Source organism: Alligator mississippiensis, chromosome 1, assembly GCF_030867095.1.
Source record: "Alligator mississippiensis isolate rAllMis1 chromosome 1, rAllMis1, whole genome shotgun sequence".
Classification (NCBI taxonomy): Eukaryota; Metazoa; Chordata; order Crocodylia; family Alligatoridae; genus Alligator; species Alligator mississippiensis.
The window spans coordinates 77,358,084-77,376,964 of NC_081824.1; the positions used below are offsets into that span (position 1 = coordinate 77,358,084).

At 41.0% G+C, this 18,881-nt stretch overlaps 1 protein-coding gene across 4 annotated transcripts in view; it reads right to left on the reverse strand.

Annotated features, from left to right (window-relative positions):
- MDN1 (midasin AAA ATPase 1) overlaps positions 1-18,881 on the reverse strand; it is a 154,197-nt gene that overhangs the window by 90,024 nt on the left and 45,292 nt on the right. For all 4 annotated transcript variants that reach the window (XM_059732015.1, XM_059732018.1, XM_059732014.1 and 1 more), the window contains exons 23-35: positions 18,676-18,827; positions 17,481-17,659; positions 16,874-17,082; positions 13,366-13,512; positions 12,692-12,833; positions 12,395-12,529; positions 12,183-12,318; positions 11,157-11,295; positions 10,919-11,049; positions 9,419-9,563; positions 6,874-7,003; positions 3,382-3,612; positions 1,557-1,751 (exon numbers count right to left, since the gene is read on the reverse strand). In XM_059732015.1, coding sequence (XP_059587998.1) covers positions 1,557-1,751; positions 3,382-3,612; positions 6,874-7,003; positions 9,419-9,563; positions 10,919-11,049; positions 11,157-11,295; positions 12,183-12,318; positions 12,395-12,529; positions 12,692-12,833; positions 13,366-13,512; positions 16,874-17,082; positions 17,481-17,659; positions 18,676-18,827 — 2,071 coding nt within the window. The remainder of the gene's footprint in view (positions 1-1,556; positions 1,752-3,381; positions 3,613-6,873; positions 7,004-9,418; positions 9,564-10,918; positions 11,050-11,156; positions 11,296-12,182; positions 12,319-12,394; positions 12,530-12,691; positions 12,834-13,365; positions 13,513-16,873; positions 17,083-17,480; positions 17,660-18,675; positions 18,828-18,881) is intronic.

Consider the following 18,881-nt stretch of genomic DNA (forward strand, 5'->3'; position numbering starts at 1 on the left):
AGAAAGAAAAAAAAATATGTAAAAAATTACAAGCAGAAATATTATAGAGTATTAAGGACCAGGTTTTCAGTCTGTCAACTAACTTTTCACCCTATTACAGCAAGTGATAGAATACAGACCTGCAACTCATTTAAATATCCAGTATTTATCATTAAGAAAAAACGGATCAAGCAGATATATCTGGGGCTTTATTTTCAGTTGGGTCTCAACTGAACAAGCTACTTGCTTATGCTTAAGTTTGCATACCTGCTCATGTCTGAACATTGACTCTACAGTGGGTTTGGATATGGGAATAAACCACAATGGAGGTAAGGGAATGAAAATCAAACTGATCAATTCTCTTCTGAGCCTACACCTAGCTGCGGGTGGAAACAAGAGGCAGGTTTTTGAAGGTATAACCTTAAAGGAGTGGCAACGCATGTTATAGGAAAATTTGTTCATTTTTCACACGCTGCCAGTATGTGGAGCAAAAGTTGAAATTACATGCCCTATCATGGATATACTTTCTTTTTTTTTATTATTCCACACAACCAGGAAAAAGCATCAAGTTTGTTGCCCAACAGAAAGCTCCACACTTTCTATCACTCTGTATCACTAGTGTGATATCAGCTCATCAAGATATCACACTAATTTCACTAATAAAAGAGCATTTCTAATTTTTGAGAGATGAGTCACTTCCTTGGCTTTATAGACCGTAAAACTGATTTCCTATGAAAAAAAAATCCCATCCTTTTTTCTGAGCTAATCTGTCTGGAGACAGTGCGTGGTTTTTCCAAAGGCCATATCAAGTCTGTGGGAATTGGTGGATGAGTAAATAATCTAACCTATTGCAGAGGGCAGCAAACAAAGCAATGGATTTAAACTACAGGAAAGCAGATTTAGATTAATCTCAAAACAAATAAAAACGAACAAAAAAATACCAAAAATGAAAACCAAAACCAAAAGAGCTTCTTAACTGTAAGAACAGGAGGCCAATGGAACAAATTCTCTAGTGAAATTGTACAATTCTGTCGATTAGAGATTGTCAAGAAAAGGTACATTTGGGATGGTTTAGGAATAGTTCATCCTACATTTTGCAGGATGAACCTCAAATGACCCTTGTAGTCAGCTTCCACCCCTACCATCCAGTGATTCCTCAGGCTGGCTATTGGATTGCTTTTTCCAGCCTCTACAGTTAAATAAGCTCTGCTCAAGGACAGATGGTAGTGGGTGATCTGAATGTGAAAAGCATAAAAGTATTGCTTCCCAAAACTGAAGTGAGTTGATTAACAAGGGATGCACTGAAATAAGTCTGAAGGCAATAAACAAATGACTGAAAAAATGGTTGCTTTCTAGATGCATCTAAAAACGAGTGAAAAATTTAGGTATGTTTGAGGATTTGCACTAATTTTATAAAAAGACAAGAGGATGCTATTACAGATTTTACAACACTTTCTAAATTATAGTCATAGTGCCTTTGTTATGGGTTAGTACTTGGTAAGCCATTAAACTCCTCCCCCGCCCCCCGAAAAAACAACCAACAAACTTGACATCAATGCCTGCCAAAAACGTCTTGCCTCTTGGTATAAAAAACGGATGTATTCCTACGAAATTATCAATCCATACAAATTCCTTCTCCTTCATTCTGTCATAAATCCTCAGGTCATTCTTCTGATGTTCTGTAAGCTCAACAACTCTGCAAAGCTTCTGATGTAAAAATTTCAGACACTTTTCACGTGCTGACAAGGCAGTATGAGCTGAGCAGGATATACCTACATTTAAAGAATGCAAAAGTAAAGTAAACTTTACACGTATAGCTAGATACAATCATTTCAGTTTGTGCACAAAGTACATGGATACATACACATGGAACATGTTTCTTGGTGAACTAATGTTGATTTTCACAGAGCATGAAACATTTAAAAATATCACAGAGCAAAATTTACTGCAGGATGCATTAAAAATCAGAAAAAGTGGTGTTTACTTTCAGCCTACAGCTGTTGGCAGTACCTATTATTAAGGCAGACTAACACTTCCCACTGTAAGACCCTACTTTCAACTGTTCATAACTTCACAAAACTAACTTGGGCTGAAATTTTCTGAGCAGATTTTAGTTTCAGGCTTAATTTTATGGAGAAGACACCATGAGAAAGACAAGTGGGAGTAGGCACACAGTCTAGAGAAGAAGCAGGAGAAAGGGGACAATGTGACCCACAAACCAATGTAGGAAGAAAAGAGACACACTGACAAGCAGCTGAGGTGCCTGTGGAAGAACTAGAACTGAACCATGTTTTTAATGGAAACAGCCAAGCACTGTTCTATTTTGTGTACACTCCCAATCCCACAAGGACACATTAGATATGTTGTGGACATGCCTATCAGATCTAGACCCCAACAGAAGCAAAGCAGGGAAATGCCAGGGTTGAGGATTCTAGCAGAGCTGAAGTGGTAGATGTCCATGATGACAGGCACAGCACTGACAAGAATAAGACAGAAGCAGAACTTTTAGGTGAGCAGGGAACTGCATCAAATAAAACTTAAGTTGATGTAAAGTCTTCAGGCTTTGGGAGGTAGGGGTTTGATGACCACATCTTTGGAACTTGGTCACTTAAATACTGTGGTATCTGTTACATAGATCCCGTCTACGTGTCACAGGTATTGGGCAATTAACTACTTAATTGTGCAATTACCTATCACACAATAAAAAGCTCCAGCCAGCTATAAAGTTAGCCCTCAAATGTGTGTACTAACTTTCTAGCTGGTTGCTACTGAGCTCTAATTTGCACCTGTAGCACTGTCTGCCTTGCGGCTGGGAGCCTCGTCAGTTGATAGAGCTCTCAGCCACAGGAGTCCACCATGCCCAGCATAAAACCCCCAAGCCCTAGGGATCATGGTTGCCACGATCCCTAGGGCTCCAGGGTGCTGAAACCCCTAAAGCAAAAGGATTGCTGCAGGGGTGATCCGTCACCCCAGGAGTGCAGGAAATTCCCAGAGCCAGAGGATTGCAGGGTTTCCCGCACCTCTGAGGAGGACAGATCACTGTAGCAGTGATCCTCCAGCTCTGGGGGTGTATGAGGTGCTCTTGCAGCTGGGAGACCCTCAGCTGAGATGTGTGGGGCTCATAGACACAGGAGCTTGTTTCTTGCTGGTGCAGAGAGAGCCCGGGATCAGACTTCCCCTGCTCCAACAGTAAAGTGCAATGGGATCTAATATGGGATCCCACAATCACGCCTCCTGTGTAGCATGACAGGAGAGGCAATTGTGTAAATTGTGTATTAGATCCCATTACACCTTTATACACACAGAGGGCCATACAATAGCAAAATAAAGAGAGGGAGCGGGGGAGGGGGAACGGGAAAATTTTTTAATATACTAATCCATTCTTCAATACTGAAGACCTACCTGAACCAATGGCATCAATATACACCAAGCATGCAGCATGGACAAAAGATGTCACTGGAGAAATGTCAAAAATGTACTCCTCAGACAATTCTGACACTCCATCTTCTACCATGACATTCATGAAATTAACCCATGATAAGACATCCCGTACACTGAGAATAAACTGGCGGCCAAATTCTTGGTTAGTCAGCCATTCAATGAAGTCCATCATGAGCTCAGCTATGTCTGCCTCTAAAAACATAAAAAATATTGTGCAATTGTCAACTAGATGTTATAGGTCACCTCCCAGACTTCGCTGTAGAACAAGAATAGGGATTTTCATAATGTAAAGAAAAAATATAAAATCTTTGAACTTTTTAAAATATTTGTATTGAACGACAGTGCTTTTAAGGAGGAAAACCAAACATTTATATTTCTCAACAAAGCATACTTTAAAAATGTCCATCAACCCCCCCTCCACCACTGCAATGATTATATGCATTATATGAATGATACAAGGGAGATCGTTCTTAAGTCTCTTTAATTTCTGATGTCTTTAAGTGCTATACTGGGTCAGAACAATGGTCCATCTAGCCCAGTACCCTGTTTCTGATAGCAGAAGAAGTGGATACTATACAAGCAGAGCATAGAAGTGGATATCCCTACAGCAGTGGTTTTTAACTTTTTTCATTTTAAAATTTTAAATGGAGGTGTGGACCCCTATAAATTCTAAGTGTGGGTATTCACACATTTTTGATTTATTGTAGTCATCTTTCACAGACCCCCTTAGAGTCTGTGGACCACAGGTTGAAAACCACTGCTCAAGGAGTGATCAATCTCCTATTCAATACCCTCCCTGGCATCTACTATTTATTAGTTTAGAGATGCCAGAGGAAACATCTCCAACCATTTAGTTCCAGGGATCACTGTCTCTTCAATAAAACAAGGCAATAATTTTCTTTAAGAGTATTCACAATTTTACGTTGAAAACCGATGACTGAATTCATTATTCAGAGAAAAGTGGTTTTTAACATGCAAGACAACTGATACTGTCATTGTCATTGTAATTTTAATTATGCAGTATTATTGGACTAGTCTATCTGCAGAAAGAAATTTTCTAACTGAATTGAAGAACTTCACCTACTTTAAAAGATTCAAGTTCAAAGAGAGTTATGGCTTTAATGAAGAATTTTGCAGGTAGGCTTTATGGCTTGTGTTGCATTGCAGAGGTCAGATTTCATGATCAGCAGGGTCTTTTCTTGCCTTCAATTCTGTTAATGAATCTCTGACCTATCAAACTTTTATTCATTTATTTATTCTTAGCATTTGTTATTATCTTTTGAGCAGAACACCCAGAAACCAGCTGAAACTAATCTGATCCATGACTAGCAAGTGAATATGAAGGATGCCATTTTACATCTGAGGTTATGAAATGGTTTTCATAAAGCAAAGCCAAAAATAACTAATTCCTTCTTTTCTGAGTTTTCAAAGAATATGAAGTAAATTCCTTCATAAATCTGGTCACTTAGGGATGAAAATCAGTTTCCAGTGACAAAAAGGCCTTCCTGACAAATGCAGGGAAAGTGAAGCTAGCCTTAGAAGCTTAAGAAGATTCAAGAATTGAAAATGTCTTTCCATCCAAGTTTAAAATTACCCAAGAGACAGAGAAATAACATTCCTAACAAGGAAAGCATGAACAGAGGACAGTCCCAATGGCAGTCCTAAACCTGTGGGCCCCTGTTTAGAGGATGAGAAGAAAGGCTTGAGTTTACTTTTAGACAACAAAAGAAATAATTACTCCCATTCCTAAAAAAAATAATCCTTTACCCCTTAAGTCTTATGCTGTGTCCAGGATTAGCTGGACTGAGAAAGAATTCTTAAAATCCCCCATGAATGCCTCAGTAAAAATTATCAAGATTCCCAACAACTTCCTAATGGGGCCTGGCAGTCAAGCTCTCACCTGTCCCTCCTTTGGAGCTGTGATGCCCTGGGACAGCCATGAAAACTCAAGGGAAGAGATAGCACTGGAGGCCTAGAGTAGGGGGATGCAATGACCCAGCTTGAATCTGAGGTAGGTGGGCATGCACTAGGACCTGGATGCCTCCACCACTTCTCCCTGCTAACAAGCTGCAGAGTAGCATAGTGCAGAGGCACCCTTCTTTTCTAGAGCCCATGATGACCAACTAAGGCAGGATGCAGGGAGTTTCCCTTCTGCCAAAGCTCCCAGGCAACTGACTGCAGCACAACATAGGGACAGCTCCTCCTCCAAGACACTCAGCACTCAACTGCTGTGTGGTGGAACGTGGGCAGAACCCCCACTGCTGCATGCCACCGAAGCCATGACTCTGCAGGGCAAATGCAAAGACACCACAAGCTGGATTTGCTCTGTGGGCTGCTGACCTCCAGAGTGAAGAATCAGAAGACATGGAAGTAAACCAAGCCCCTGAAAGCTCCTTCAAGGTTTCGATAACAGAGGTTAAAGGCCGGTCAAGATTAAATGTTTGGATAACGAAGGGTAAGATGTAGCAGGCAGGAGTGACTCCTTGAGCCAATCAAATGCTGTATAGCCAAGTAAAGGGCATCTGCCATTCAGATCCTTTTACTGTATGGAAATCTGGGGACTCTTCTTCATTAGTTTCTCGAGGCTCCTGTGGAGTGAGCTGGCTTTTCACATAGATGAGCTTCTCTTTGTAGTATAACGGCTGCTTTTTGTCTGTCAAGGTATCACAAGTGTTTCTCTCCTGCAACATTTGAGAGAGCTTCTGCCACCATGAGTAAACCTTCTTCCCCCTTCAGTGAAGCTGAAGAGCTAGTTTCATCTCATCTCAAGAAAGTGGCACCAGTGTCTAAGCAGACTACCCAGTTTTCTGTCAATAAGTGCAGGTGTTAAAAAAAAAGGCTTAAGACTACAGCAAAGTATATGCCTGCAGGAGGCTCACCTCCCAACCTTGCCTTTATCATTCACTGGATGGACATGGAAGTCACCTCCCTTGCTGTGCATTTGAGTGAGGCAGTAATCAAACTGAAACAGCACAGGGAGAAGCAGCTGAATGAGGAAACTATGGATGGAACCAGTTATCCTGTCTACTTTCCAAGGCAATGGAGGAAGGAGGAACCCACTACCTGTAACATTACAGACTGCACTGCAGACCAGTTAATATTTACAGCAATTCAAGTAATGCATTTAGCTTGCCATTCTTGCCAGTGCAAGAAATATAAATTATGGATTTGGACCCTCAATTACGTGGAAAACAAAGTAAGCTTTTAATGAGACAGGCACTGTTCAGCTGCTAGGAAAGAAGAGCTTGACATTGCTTTGCTATTAACTTCTCATCTGTCATATGAAAGTGACATTTATGAAAGGAAGAACAGAGGCCAATGCCTATCATGAAGTCAGCCTGCAGATACACATTTATGGAAATTAGGGATGTCATAACATGAATCCTTGGCAAAACTACATCAATATCCAGGCTTGGTGTTTGAATCATACCCCACCCACCCATTTATTCTTACTTTGCTGGTTTATTCTATGCAGAGAAAGTCCTGGTTGAAGATTGTGCTTTACGATCTGTATTAAATCATCACGACTGTTGCTCTGTGGACACCATATCTCTGTAAATCTGTTTCGCAGTGCAGGAGAAAGCTGCAAACAAACAAATGTATAGCCAATCAATTTTCATTATGGCTACTACAAACATATGTTACCTACAGGTGAAATTAAACATTTATAGGTTAATAGATCTGGAGCTCATGAATCATTACAACAATAAGCTAATCCCTTTTCAAAATAACTTACTGCTACCAAGGGTGTTTATAACTAACATTAGAATGAGAAAATGCAGGTTTTAGGATCTTCTATTGTGTGCTCAAAAGAAACAAGCAGCTGCTATTTCTAAAAGACTGAAAGAAGAAACTGAGTTGAGTTAGCTAGCAAAACCTTGGAGATGAAGCATATCAAACAAGAGCCATGCAAGTCAGCAGACCCCTTGCTCTTGGAAAAGGAGACTTCCATCTACATCCAGGATTGACCTGAAACTCTCTTAACTTCTCTCTTCTTCAGGCTGGATTAAAATGAATTAAAGGAGAATTGCCTCTGCATTGATGGTTTAACACAGGTCCTTCTGGTGGATTTGTCAGCACATTCAAAATGACCGACTTTTCTTTATTGAATACTCCCCTTTCTTTGGGAGTAAACAAAAATTAGTCTAGAGACCTGACTTTCCTTAGGGAGCTTTAAAGACAGCTTTTGGATAACTTAATTGGTTATTTGAGAACTATAGTTTTAAATTAATAAGAACCAACTGTCTTACTGGAATGCTTGTCCAGATTTTTTTTTTTAAATGAAGAACCCAATGTGACAACTTCTGTTGTCAGTTTGTTTGAAGTATCATCTGTCATATCAATTTTACACTACTCCACATACATCTTATAATCAGCATTGGATGGGGGCTATATTTTTTCCTAAGAGTTACAAGTCATCGTTGCAGTATTTTTCAGATTATATCTGCTCATGTGATTTAATGCTTGAGTTTTTCCCTATTATCATTGTGCTCAGCATTCACATACATTATTAAGATGATAGTACTTGCAAGTGATGAAACATAAGATAGCCGAGGTTTTTTTCAGAGCCTTAAGCAGACTCCAGTATGAACCACTCCAGTATGAACTTCTAACAAATGTATATTACATACATATAACAACACAGTTTCACTGTGTTTCTATGGCACTAAATTTTTACACTAAGCAATGTTTATCAACTATTTGGATGTTGGCATAGAAAGTTTCTTGAGCAAGTTTGCAGACAAAAATGGGAAAAGACTGCAAAAACGTTGGAGGGTGACAGCATAATTCAGATTGGAAAGCTGAGCTAGAGCTAACAGTATGAAGTTCAATGTGGATAAATGCAAGGTGCTACACGGCAGGAAGAATAATCAAAAACACAACTAAAAAATGGGTGACACCTGGCTGAATGGCAGCACTAGAGATAGGAACTTGGCAGTCTTAGAAGACCGCAGACTTAATATGAGTCTGCAGTGTGATGCAGCTGCACAAAGGGCAAATGCAGTTTTGGGCTGCATCAATAGAAGCATTAGGGTGTAAGACAAGGGAGATGATAGTACCTCTCTACTCAGCTCTGGTCAAACCTCACCTAGAATACTGCGTGCAAGTCTGGGCTCCACATTTTAAAAAGGACATGGAGAAGATTCAGAGATGAGCAACAAAGATGATCAAGGTTTTGGAAGGCAAGTCTTACAAGAAGAAGCAGAAGGAGCTAGGCATGCTCAGCTTGTGGAAAAGGCTAAGAGGGGACATGGGAGCAGTCTTAAAAAACCTGAAGGGCTGCCAAAAAGAGGGAAAGTATCTAGAACCAGAACACTGGCTGCTGTGGTTCCCCTACTTTACCTGTGACAGGTTAGGGTGTTAGGTCTATGTCAGTGGTCTCCAACCTTTTTAAGTAGGAGATTATCATTTAAAAGCAACCCAAGATCTACTGTAGGCCACTGCCACCTCCCCTCCACCCCCCTGCCCAGCAGGTAAGTCTGCAGGGAGAGAAGGGCAGGGGGGCAGATTGAGGCAGAGGGAGAAAAAATTATTTGGTGACGCACCTCCCCAGAAGCTAAGTCCCACCCAGCCCCACTCAACTTACCCCTGCTCCTGCCTCTGTGGCGCTGTCCCTCACCACAGGGGCCTTGATCTAGCCTCCGCCCCTTCCCTCCCTCACGGACTGACATGCTGGGCTGGGGTGCATGCATGCATGCATGCACGCACGTGGGCACTCAGCCCCCACCCCAGGCTCAGATCGACCCCAAGAGGCTCCGAGATCTACCGGTGGATCAAGATCCACTAGTTGCTGACCACTGGTCTATGCTGTATCAGGATTGAGGGTAGTCTTATGCAGAGTTTATATTATGGTTTCTATGGGATGGTTTGGATCTGCCTCAAGCAGCAAGCTGGACTAGGTGACCTCTACAGGTCCCTTCCAGCCCTACATCTGTATGATTCTATGAATTAACATGTTCAGAATGTATATTAGATTTCAAGCAGCCTCAGCAGTTACCTCTTTTTTCCCAAAGTCACCACCTGGATTCATTGTTGCCAGGATACGAAATTTCTTTCCTGCAACCAGTAACTCCACTTCATTATCCTCGTCTTCTTGACTACCTTTCTCAGCAAGCACCAATGTCTTTTCAGCTTCAAGAACACTAAGGAGAAATTTTTAAAAACATGATATTCAAATATACTTGTTTTATTTTAACCCCACACCTGGCAATTCAGAAATTCTCTTGCCTTACATAAAAAACATGTGGAGTGGTTTCAATAAAATGGTTTTCTATAGAATGTGAATTATACATTCTCTTTATCATTCCTGAAGACATTTATGAATATGTAAGTATGGAAAGCTCAAACTAACTTTGTAATGAAAGCCTGCATCCAAGTTAAAGTGGCATGGCAGAAGACCTGTACTGCAAAATAAAATTTTCCTAGCTTTCCAGTTACATAAGTAAACTTGAAGAAATAACCATTTGCAAAGACATGAAGAGAACCCTGAAAGAACTGGCATGAAATAGAAATCCTGAAGGCAGTGGAGAAAGTAACTGCCAATCATCTCAAGAGGTCAGGTAATAAGATGGACAGTAATGTAGTAATCAAACATTGGGGCTGGACTTGATGATCTTCCGAGGTCCCTTCCAGCCTGAATGTCTATGTAACACTAACATACAGAGTAAGTTGTAACAGTTTTACACATAATAACCAGTTCTTTCCCTGGTTCTTGACAATTTGTGTCACTTTCCAAGAATGCATTGCAGTGTTTCTCACTGAAAATACTCTATTACAGAAGCTTAGAGAAAGTACAGCTTTCATCAACTTTACTTAAACATAAAAAGCTATAGTGCTACCTACAGGCTTCATTGCAGATTTTACTTATGTTATGCAAATTATTCTATTTTCCATTCTTGCTCTATTGTACCACTGCATATTGTTTCAACTGAACTGAGTTTAACTATATTCTCTGAAGACATCATCTGTTTACAGAAATGGACCCTCTTGTCCCTCAGTAGAAGGTGACTGTTATAGTTTGAGTAGAAGTCAAGCACAGAAATATCTATGACTGCAAAATATCTCAGGACAGAAACAATCCCAAAATACAAACCATTTCCACAAAACTTGAACCAATCTGCACATTTCTATTTCTGTTTCAGAATATTTAAAGTTTTTCCAGTATTGCCTCAGTAGTGACTTAACTGCAGTAAATGCCCATTTTCTCCTTTCCATAGGTCTATCAAACCCATTCCCTGTCAACCCCTCCTGCCAGTAGCCTCTCAAACACGAAAAAGTTGTAAAGAAGTACAGGATTTCTACAGTTACAGCAATTAACAAGGCATGAGTCACAGCATTTATCTCCAGTAAACCACTGAGTTACTATGACTTATTTTTATTTAATCAGAAGGGAGTTAATAAGCTAAACAATTAGAAACATCTGAAGGAAGCTAGATTTGTCCATTTCATGTCTGCAAAGAGCAGCCATATCCAAGCAGCACATTTTTACCATACATACCTGTTAAGTCTCTCCAAGACAGAATCATCTGCTAAAGAAATCTCATCAAGGAGGAAAAAGCCATCTTCCCTCATTGCCAATACAAGAGGTCCATCGTGCCATTCAAAGAGCCTAGAATTGCCAGGTTCCTCCTAGACAATGGAGATAGAAAGGAATCTCAAAACCCATTTGTCAGTTCCTGCTCCCTCAATGATGCTAAAGCTGAGTGATAGCAAGAATCCCTTGTTATGAGACAGACCGTGTCATTTGACCTCTGCCTGACCGGCCGTAGTCCCCCCAGGAAGTCTGACGTTTCCATATGCAAGTGGCAGTTCACAGAGTATAACTTCTGATTTGCTAATGCTGCAAATATCTGGCAAACAGTAGTTTTACCACATCTGTAACACACAAAGAAAGGAATGGAGTCAGCTGAAGCTACGCATGTAGTTTCTGTATTTATTCAATGGGGGAAAAATACCCTTGGTCTTAGATTCAAGTATGGGGGGGGTTGGGGAGGGGGTGGCAGCAGCTGCAACATCAATTCTGACCCAGAACCCAGGGTCCAAGTCAAGGCACATACCCCTTCCCACAACCACCCCCTAGCCTCTGCTCCCTACCTTCCCATTGAAGCTCCAGCTGTGGCTGGGGTCACAAATTCCAGCCCGGGGCAAGGAGCACATGCTTCCTTCCGCCCCTGCCCAACCAGGCAACAGTGGTTCCAGTGTGGCAGCTCTGGTCCCAGAGAAGCTACTGCCACTGCTGAGTGCTTGGGCAAGTGCTGGAAGCAGCACGAGCTCTGAGCTCCCTGTTGTGCTGACGGGGCCTCAGAGCAGCAGGCAAAACTGTGATAGGACAGTAAACAGCAAGAGCAGTAAGGGGTGGTGGTATGTGGGGCAGATGCCAGGGAGTACAGGCACTGTGTAGGCGGGAGGGAGAGCAGGCACATGGGATGCAGGCACCAGGGGAGCAAGTTGGGGGTGAGGGGGAGGTGGCAAAGGGCAGGAGCCAGACTACTTCATTCCCTTGTCACCTGTTCCCCTGGCTGCTGCTTGTCTGCCTGCAGTAGTGGAGGGCAAGACTATCCTCTAAAATTAGGTTCTACCTATGGAAAATGAGAACAAATTTATAAATTTTCCATGCCTACAATCTAGTTACTGGGGGAGGGGAGTGCAGAGGCAAGAGTCACCTTACATTCAAAACTGTCTTGGATTTGGGTAAATCTGGTAATTATCTGTAGCAAAAACATATAGAACAATTCATGAACATAATAATAAAAACAGGTTACCCAGTTTCTCCCACCAGAAGAACTGGTTCACCAAACTCCAGGGCTCGCCCCACCAGAACTGCAAGTCTCCTCATCCCTTGAGTCCAGACAATATGGCCAAACTCCCTAACCAGAGACAGCTGTGTAGATGATTTAGCTGCACAACACAGAACAAATTATTAGCTCTGATCATGCATATAAAGTTCCTGATTTAGTTCTTTTTGAAAACTCACCTAATAGCTTCCTAACACTTTCCTCTGAGAAAAGAGAGTAGGGATACAATTTCTTCTTAAAATGTTTTTCAAGAACGCTTTGAATAACATCTGCCTCCTCCTGTTTCCTGACTCTGCCTGCCAGAAGCATAAAACCTGTAAATAAGACAAGAAAAATCAGTATGGTCACTTTCTCTTTTTAAAGTGAAATATTACTGCTCAAGTAACCAGGGGCAAAAACAGGGATCAGGAAAAAGAAGTTATAGATATTTCCTAAAAACAGCAGTGGTACCATCAAGAACAGAGACAGACACACACCATCATTTGCCAGATGTTGAAGCCAGTCATAATCCTTCTCCGTCTGTTCTGCCATTCTGTATCTTTCAGCCCAACGAAACAAGTCCCGAAGAGTAATGTAGCCATACTTCCCAGCAAACACTGTTGACCCTCTGCGATAAGACTACCAGAAGAGACAGGACAAGATCATAAATTTTTCAGAAACCAAATACTTAAAAAGCAAAATCCCTAAAAAGCTGTCAATATGATACTACACTTCCTAACAAATCACCATAATCAGAACTTAGTAGATTCATACTCCCCACCTGAGTGTCACCTCTTATTTATTAACTGGAATAAAAAGAAAGATTTAGGTTTCTCACTAAAAAACCCAGCTGTTTAGAGTTTTCAGTCTTATTGTATTCCAAACACAGCACAAAAACTGAACACAAAGACCCCAAAGCAGCAAGAGACAGCAGCAAGATACCACCCAAGAAAACACTCCCAATGCCTCAAAACAACAGCTATTACTTCCCCTATTATCTATAGCTTTAAATCATCTATCTGCAGAATTCTTCCCCAGGGATCATGTTATTATTTAGAATATTTGTGTCAGTGACATTTTCTTATTGAAGAGCTCTTGGTTCCTTTTATTTACAGATACGAACAACATTTATATGGCCTTTTCTGTTTTTAAAAAAAAAAAGTTTCTGTACCTGCAGATCTAGCATGACTTTGACAAGTTTACTGCAGTAAGAAGGTGGCAGACTGCATCGCTTATGCAGGATGGTTTCCAGTTCACCACTTGGAAGTTCATCAAAATGAAGCTCCACAAAACGATTCCTGAAGGCTCTAGACAACACCTAAGATGTAAATCAGAGAATGGTATTTCTGAAGTGTGCTCACTCTCTTTAATATGCTGTAAAATACATCTAGCCCATAATGCCAAAGGAAGCTGAACTGTCTGGTGGTGTGATGGTTAATTCTTGGAGAAATAGGGAACAGTTCGGATAATGATTCAACTTCTGAAAAGGACATCAATAGTCCCAGCAGTCTATTTTTCAGGATTCTGGGATAATCAACCATTCAGGGTCAACGAAATTTCACATATGGGCTCCAACACAGCAAAGTATATATATGCTGTTTACAGAATGTGACTGTAGTTCACATCATTTACATGGAAAAGCTAGTTGCAGTCATCTACAACCCTGATGTTCTCATCAGTCAAAGAACCCAAGATTTTTAATTTGAGATCATATAAGGATATCACTTTCCCCGGCCCCACTTCTTTTTTCTTTTAATTAAAAACCAACCGAAAATTTCATATATTTTTGTTGAGGAAGCAACATACAAATCTATCTCAGAAAAATTCCTTCTACCCAGTCTAACTAAATATTTACAAAAAAATTATTTATTTGAAAGCTTCCAGGCACACACAACCTGTCTTCAGGCATAGGAGAATGCAAAGGTTGTAAAATTTCTCCTAGATAGAAATGAAAATTCAACCTATTCCAACCAGATCTTATGACACCTTCTGCTCTCCTATGAAATATGAACTTTCATTTCCACCTACGAGAAATTTTACAATCTTTACATTCTCCTATGACTGAAGAATGGTGAATGTACTCGAAAGGTTGCAAATAAATAATTCTTTTTTTTGCAAATATCTGTTATTAGACCAACTAGATATCACCTCTGCCACGAGTTCCGATTCCTTTTGCCTATAGATCAATACAGCTACAACCCATATCCCTTCTGCTCAGTCTCACCGTATCAAAGCCAATACATGGTGTGAGGATATATTGAAGTAGGAAAAAGTTTTGTTATCTCCATTTTACAAATGGGGAAATTCAAAGCTCGGAAAGACTAAGGCCCCCCTCTACATGTTATAGGTATTGCACAGGTTAACTGTGTAATTACCTTGAGACCAACTACACATGCAAAGTACTGACAGGGCTCCCAGCTGCAGGGGTGCCCAGCCAGGACTGTCCAGCAACTGCTGAGGACACTCAGCCCCAGCAGCTGCATGGTGCTGCCAGGACCCAGAGTCTGCAGCTGCTGGGACCTAGAGTCCCACAGCTGCAGATGCTGGGTGCCCACAGCATGCCTTGCAAAAAACTCCTGGGGTAGGAGGATCACCATGTGGGGCAATCCCTCTACCCCAACGGTACATGGGGCTCCAAGACACAGGAACTTGCTTCTTGCCCATGCCTGCATTTTTAAGCTGAGTTAAGATCAGGCTCCTCGTTGTATTGGCAGTAAGGTACAATGGGAGCTAATGCTTGATCCCACAATTGCGCTTTCTGCCATGTACATGTGAATTGCATGTTAGATCCCATTGCACATTTACATGCACATGTAGAGGGGGGCCTAAGAGACAGACCTAGTCTGGCTTTGTAGACACTTCCACTTAGGTTTTAAAATGCCCAAAATATAGGCATCCTGCTCCATAAAACTGATCCAAATCAAGAGGGTGAGGCACCTAGGCTCTCTATAGGGTCAACAAAGCTTTTGACACCTTCACAGATTGAAAAAGAGCACCCAGGTGCTAATTAGGGAAATGCACAGAACTAGACAACAGGAAACACTAGGAGAAAACCATGCATGACCTCTACCCTTTTCCGGAGGTTAGGAAGCTGACTCCGGGCTGCCCATAAAGTGCTGCCATCATGTTGTGATGCAAAGAACATAGAAGGGAGGTGCCCAATGGATGTGGTGGTGTCCATTTTTGGCAGAAACAATTTGGTGGCCAGAGCAGAGGTTCTCAAACTGTGGTCCGTGGAGCTTCATTTAGGTGGTCCTCAGAAAGGTTGCAGAACAATCGAGAATATCTGTACTTGTAAGGTAAGACTACTGATTTTAAAATATGAGTTGTGTGGTTTGATTTGTAGACCAAAAAAAAAGTTTAAGTGGTCTGCCAAGACCCTCAGCAACTTTCAAATGGTCCGCAAAAAAAAAAAAGTTTGAGAACCACTGGGCTACAGCACTTAGCCAGGAAGTAGGATGTGTAGATTCTAGGTCTGACAAAATTAAACCCCACATCTCCTACCTCTTAAGAGTATCCCAATGACCAGGCTACAGAGTAAGCTAGATGAGGGCACCCTCTACCCCTCCTGCTCAAAGTGGGCTACCAGGCTGCAAAGTTCATGGGGCCAGAAGGAGGGCAAGTAAGAAAAACTATGGCCTAGTCATGAGGGTGCTTCCCTGTGGAGGTGGGAAAGCAGAATTTTACCAACTGCTTCAAATTTTTCTGTTTTTTAAACAAATAACTAATTACTGTAAAATATATAAACAGACCTGCCAGCAGTGACCAGAATGTCTGCTGGGGAGGAGGATTTCTATATGCCCCAAGTCCAAACTTCCACTTTCTTGTTGTTTGTCTGGCCCCATGAGTCTTGCACTCAGCTGCCCAGTAGCAAGAGAAGAGAAGGGGTGCTCCTACGTAGGGGATTCTACAGCTTGGTAGATAGGGAACTTTCCTGGGAAGTAGAAGATGACGTCTGAATTCATAAAGAGGATTTATAGCCCTCCAATTCCTGCGTAAGTGCTCTAGCCACTAAGCTATTATGCAAAAAGTAAGCACCATCAGCATCAATCCAATTTTATAGAGAGTGACTGCAGATGCTGCACTGTATATTGAAGTAAATGATGGCTTTGTGAGTGGGCACTTACTGTAGCAGACTTAAAGGGATGTCAGACTCCTCCTAGCTGCTCCCTTGGATTACAACGGAGTTTAGGCAGGAGTTTAAGTGCCTAACTGCTTGAACTGTATTGCTTCTGAGCATGTGCACAGGCCACAGCCTAGGTACCTAGGAATGTATTTAGGTCAAAATGGATGAAGCTCTTACAGTGCCCAAGAGCTTTTGTAGCCATGTCACAGAGACTATCTGGCTTGCTTTTTGTATTTTAGGTACCTACGTTCCACATAAATGCTATTTCGGCAGCTTGTTGACCAATCTGGATCTGGCCTTAACTTATTTTACCCAAAATTACAAAGGTGACTGTTAGGCTCAAGTACAGAATCCAGCTTTCCCAAGTCAGTCCAGCGCTTCAGGTCTCAGGCAATCATATACTCCTTTATTTCACTAGATTTAGGCACTTGCCATATGGCACTTAATAACTTTTTTTTCCACACTGAAGCTATTTGTTCCACTGTAAAGATTGACCAGAAGAAACTCTCCCCTCAGTGTAGCTAAAATTCAAAGAAAAAAAAGTCTAACAAACCTTCCTGCCCCCATAGAGTCCTGGAGGATTCTGTGTAGCAAACAGGATGAATCGAGGGTGTGCCTTGACAAGTTCTTGCGTCTCTGTTATAAACAACTCTCGATTATCATCCAACAGTCTGTTCAGTGCCTCCAGAACATCTGTGGGAGCCAAGTTCAGCTCATCTAGGATAATCCAGTAGCCTTTTCTCATTGCATCAATAAGGACACCTTTGAGGGAACAGAAAACATTCTGATTAAATATTTAATTTAATTTAAAAGCAAATAATCAATCTCAGTGAGTTTTCTCTTGGTGTAAGAGCTAGATCACAATGAGTGTGGAGTAAAACTGTTAAACCTTCTTTTTTTCCCCCTTCCCTTCTCTCAGTGCAGTGGACTACGGAACAAGGGATGGAAAAACAAATGAAACACTAAGAAGTCCTTAAAATACATACGCATGTAAAGATAAGCAATACAAGAGACATTCGCAACAGAATTTTAAGTAATTGTGTGGATGCCCGTGTCTGTACTGTAGGAAATGTGATTATGAAAAGACTACAGGTAGAAAGGAGGAAAATAAAACAAAAGGGACAGAATTTGAGACACATGTAATGAAAGATATAATTTACCTTCCTTAAAAATCAGCTTCCCATTACTGTCTGATGTATAACAGCCAATATACTCCTGGATATCAGTATGCTCATGATTGTTAATTCTCACGCAGTGGTTCCCACAAGCAGCAGCCAACCAGCGAATTAAACTGGTCTTACCAACTGAGGTCTCTCCTTGAATCAGCAATGGGTGGGTCCTTCAAGGGTTAATCAAGATAATAGTTTCAGAGTAATATTTTAGATGGGTTTAGCAGTGTATACTATATGCACATGAGAAGGAAACAGCATCCTTTTGCACTGTCTGAATTTGCACAGGGCTTCATATAATAAACCAAGAGATATTAAGAGATAGCAAGCAGACTGACAGAAACTTGATGCGTCTCTTCTGTTAACTGACTCACCCAGAGGCAGCAAAAGAGATCAAGAATAAAATTAGGAAATTAAATTAGACATCTTTCTTTGCATATGCTAACTATTACCACATGCTGCTTCTTCATTCATTAAGATATTAGAGGCTTGACAGAATTGGTACTGATAAGCCCCTTGAAGACTGCTTCTTAAAACGTACCACACTGCAACAAGGAATTGCAATTTGGGTGTTCAAAGACAATGAAAAGGAGGTTGGTTTCATGTCTTCTAAGCAGGTAAATAACCCAGCTACTTACGTTCTTGCTGCCTTCATAAAGATGATGGGCATGCATGTACCTACAATCCAGGACATGCATGTACCTACCAGCTTTCACTATTTGTCACCAATCATTCTTGTACTTAGGAATGCAATACCTGTAAGTAGGGCTTTGTACAGGCAATGTCATGGAGCATTATCTCTCTCTAAAAGACACGCCATTTTTAAGTGTTGATAAATACTGTGTTACTTAAACATGTAACAAAGCAAAATTAAATTTGTTTATGTGATAAAAAATGGTTGACTGATAGCAAATGGTCAGGTATTAAGTGGCAGTGGGGAAATGACTAAATACGTTAACTACATGTTTCCATGCTAGTATTTTCAATAAAACAGGATGTATGATAAAGTACTTAAGTACTTAGTTGGTTTTCAAATGTAGTGATATGACTATAGCCACTTCACCCTTGCTTATCATTTGATGCATGGTTTGGGTGTGACAATAAAATATGAAGTAAACAAATCTCATCATGCACCGAATTCTCTCTTTAATTTAATATTCTGAAGGAAAAACAGAGACAAACATACCCTGCAGACACAACTCTGACAATATCTTTCAGATTAAGTTTAACAGATGGCGTTAGTACATAAGTGTCATCTATGGTAGGTTCTTTGTCCCCCATAGAAATCCAGTATCCTTCTATTTGTATAAATCTTCCTCCTCTGGGTTCTGGAATTGGCTGAAAGATATTATAGAAATAAGAGATGATACAAATGGTTTTCACTTGTAACAA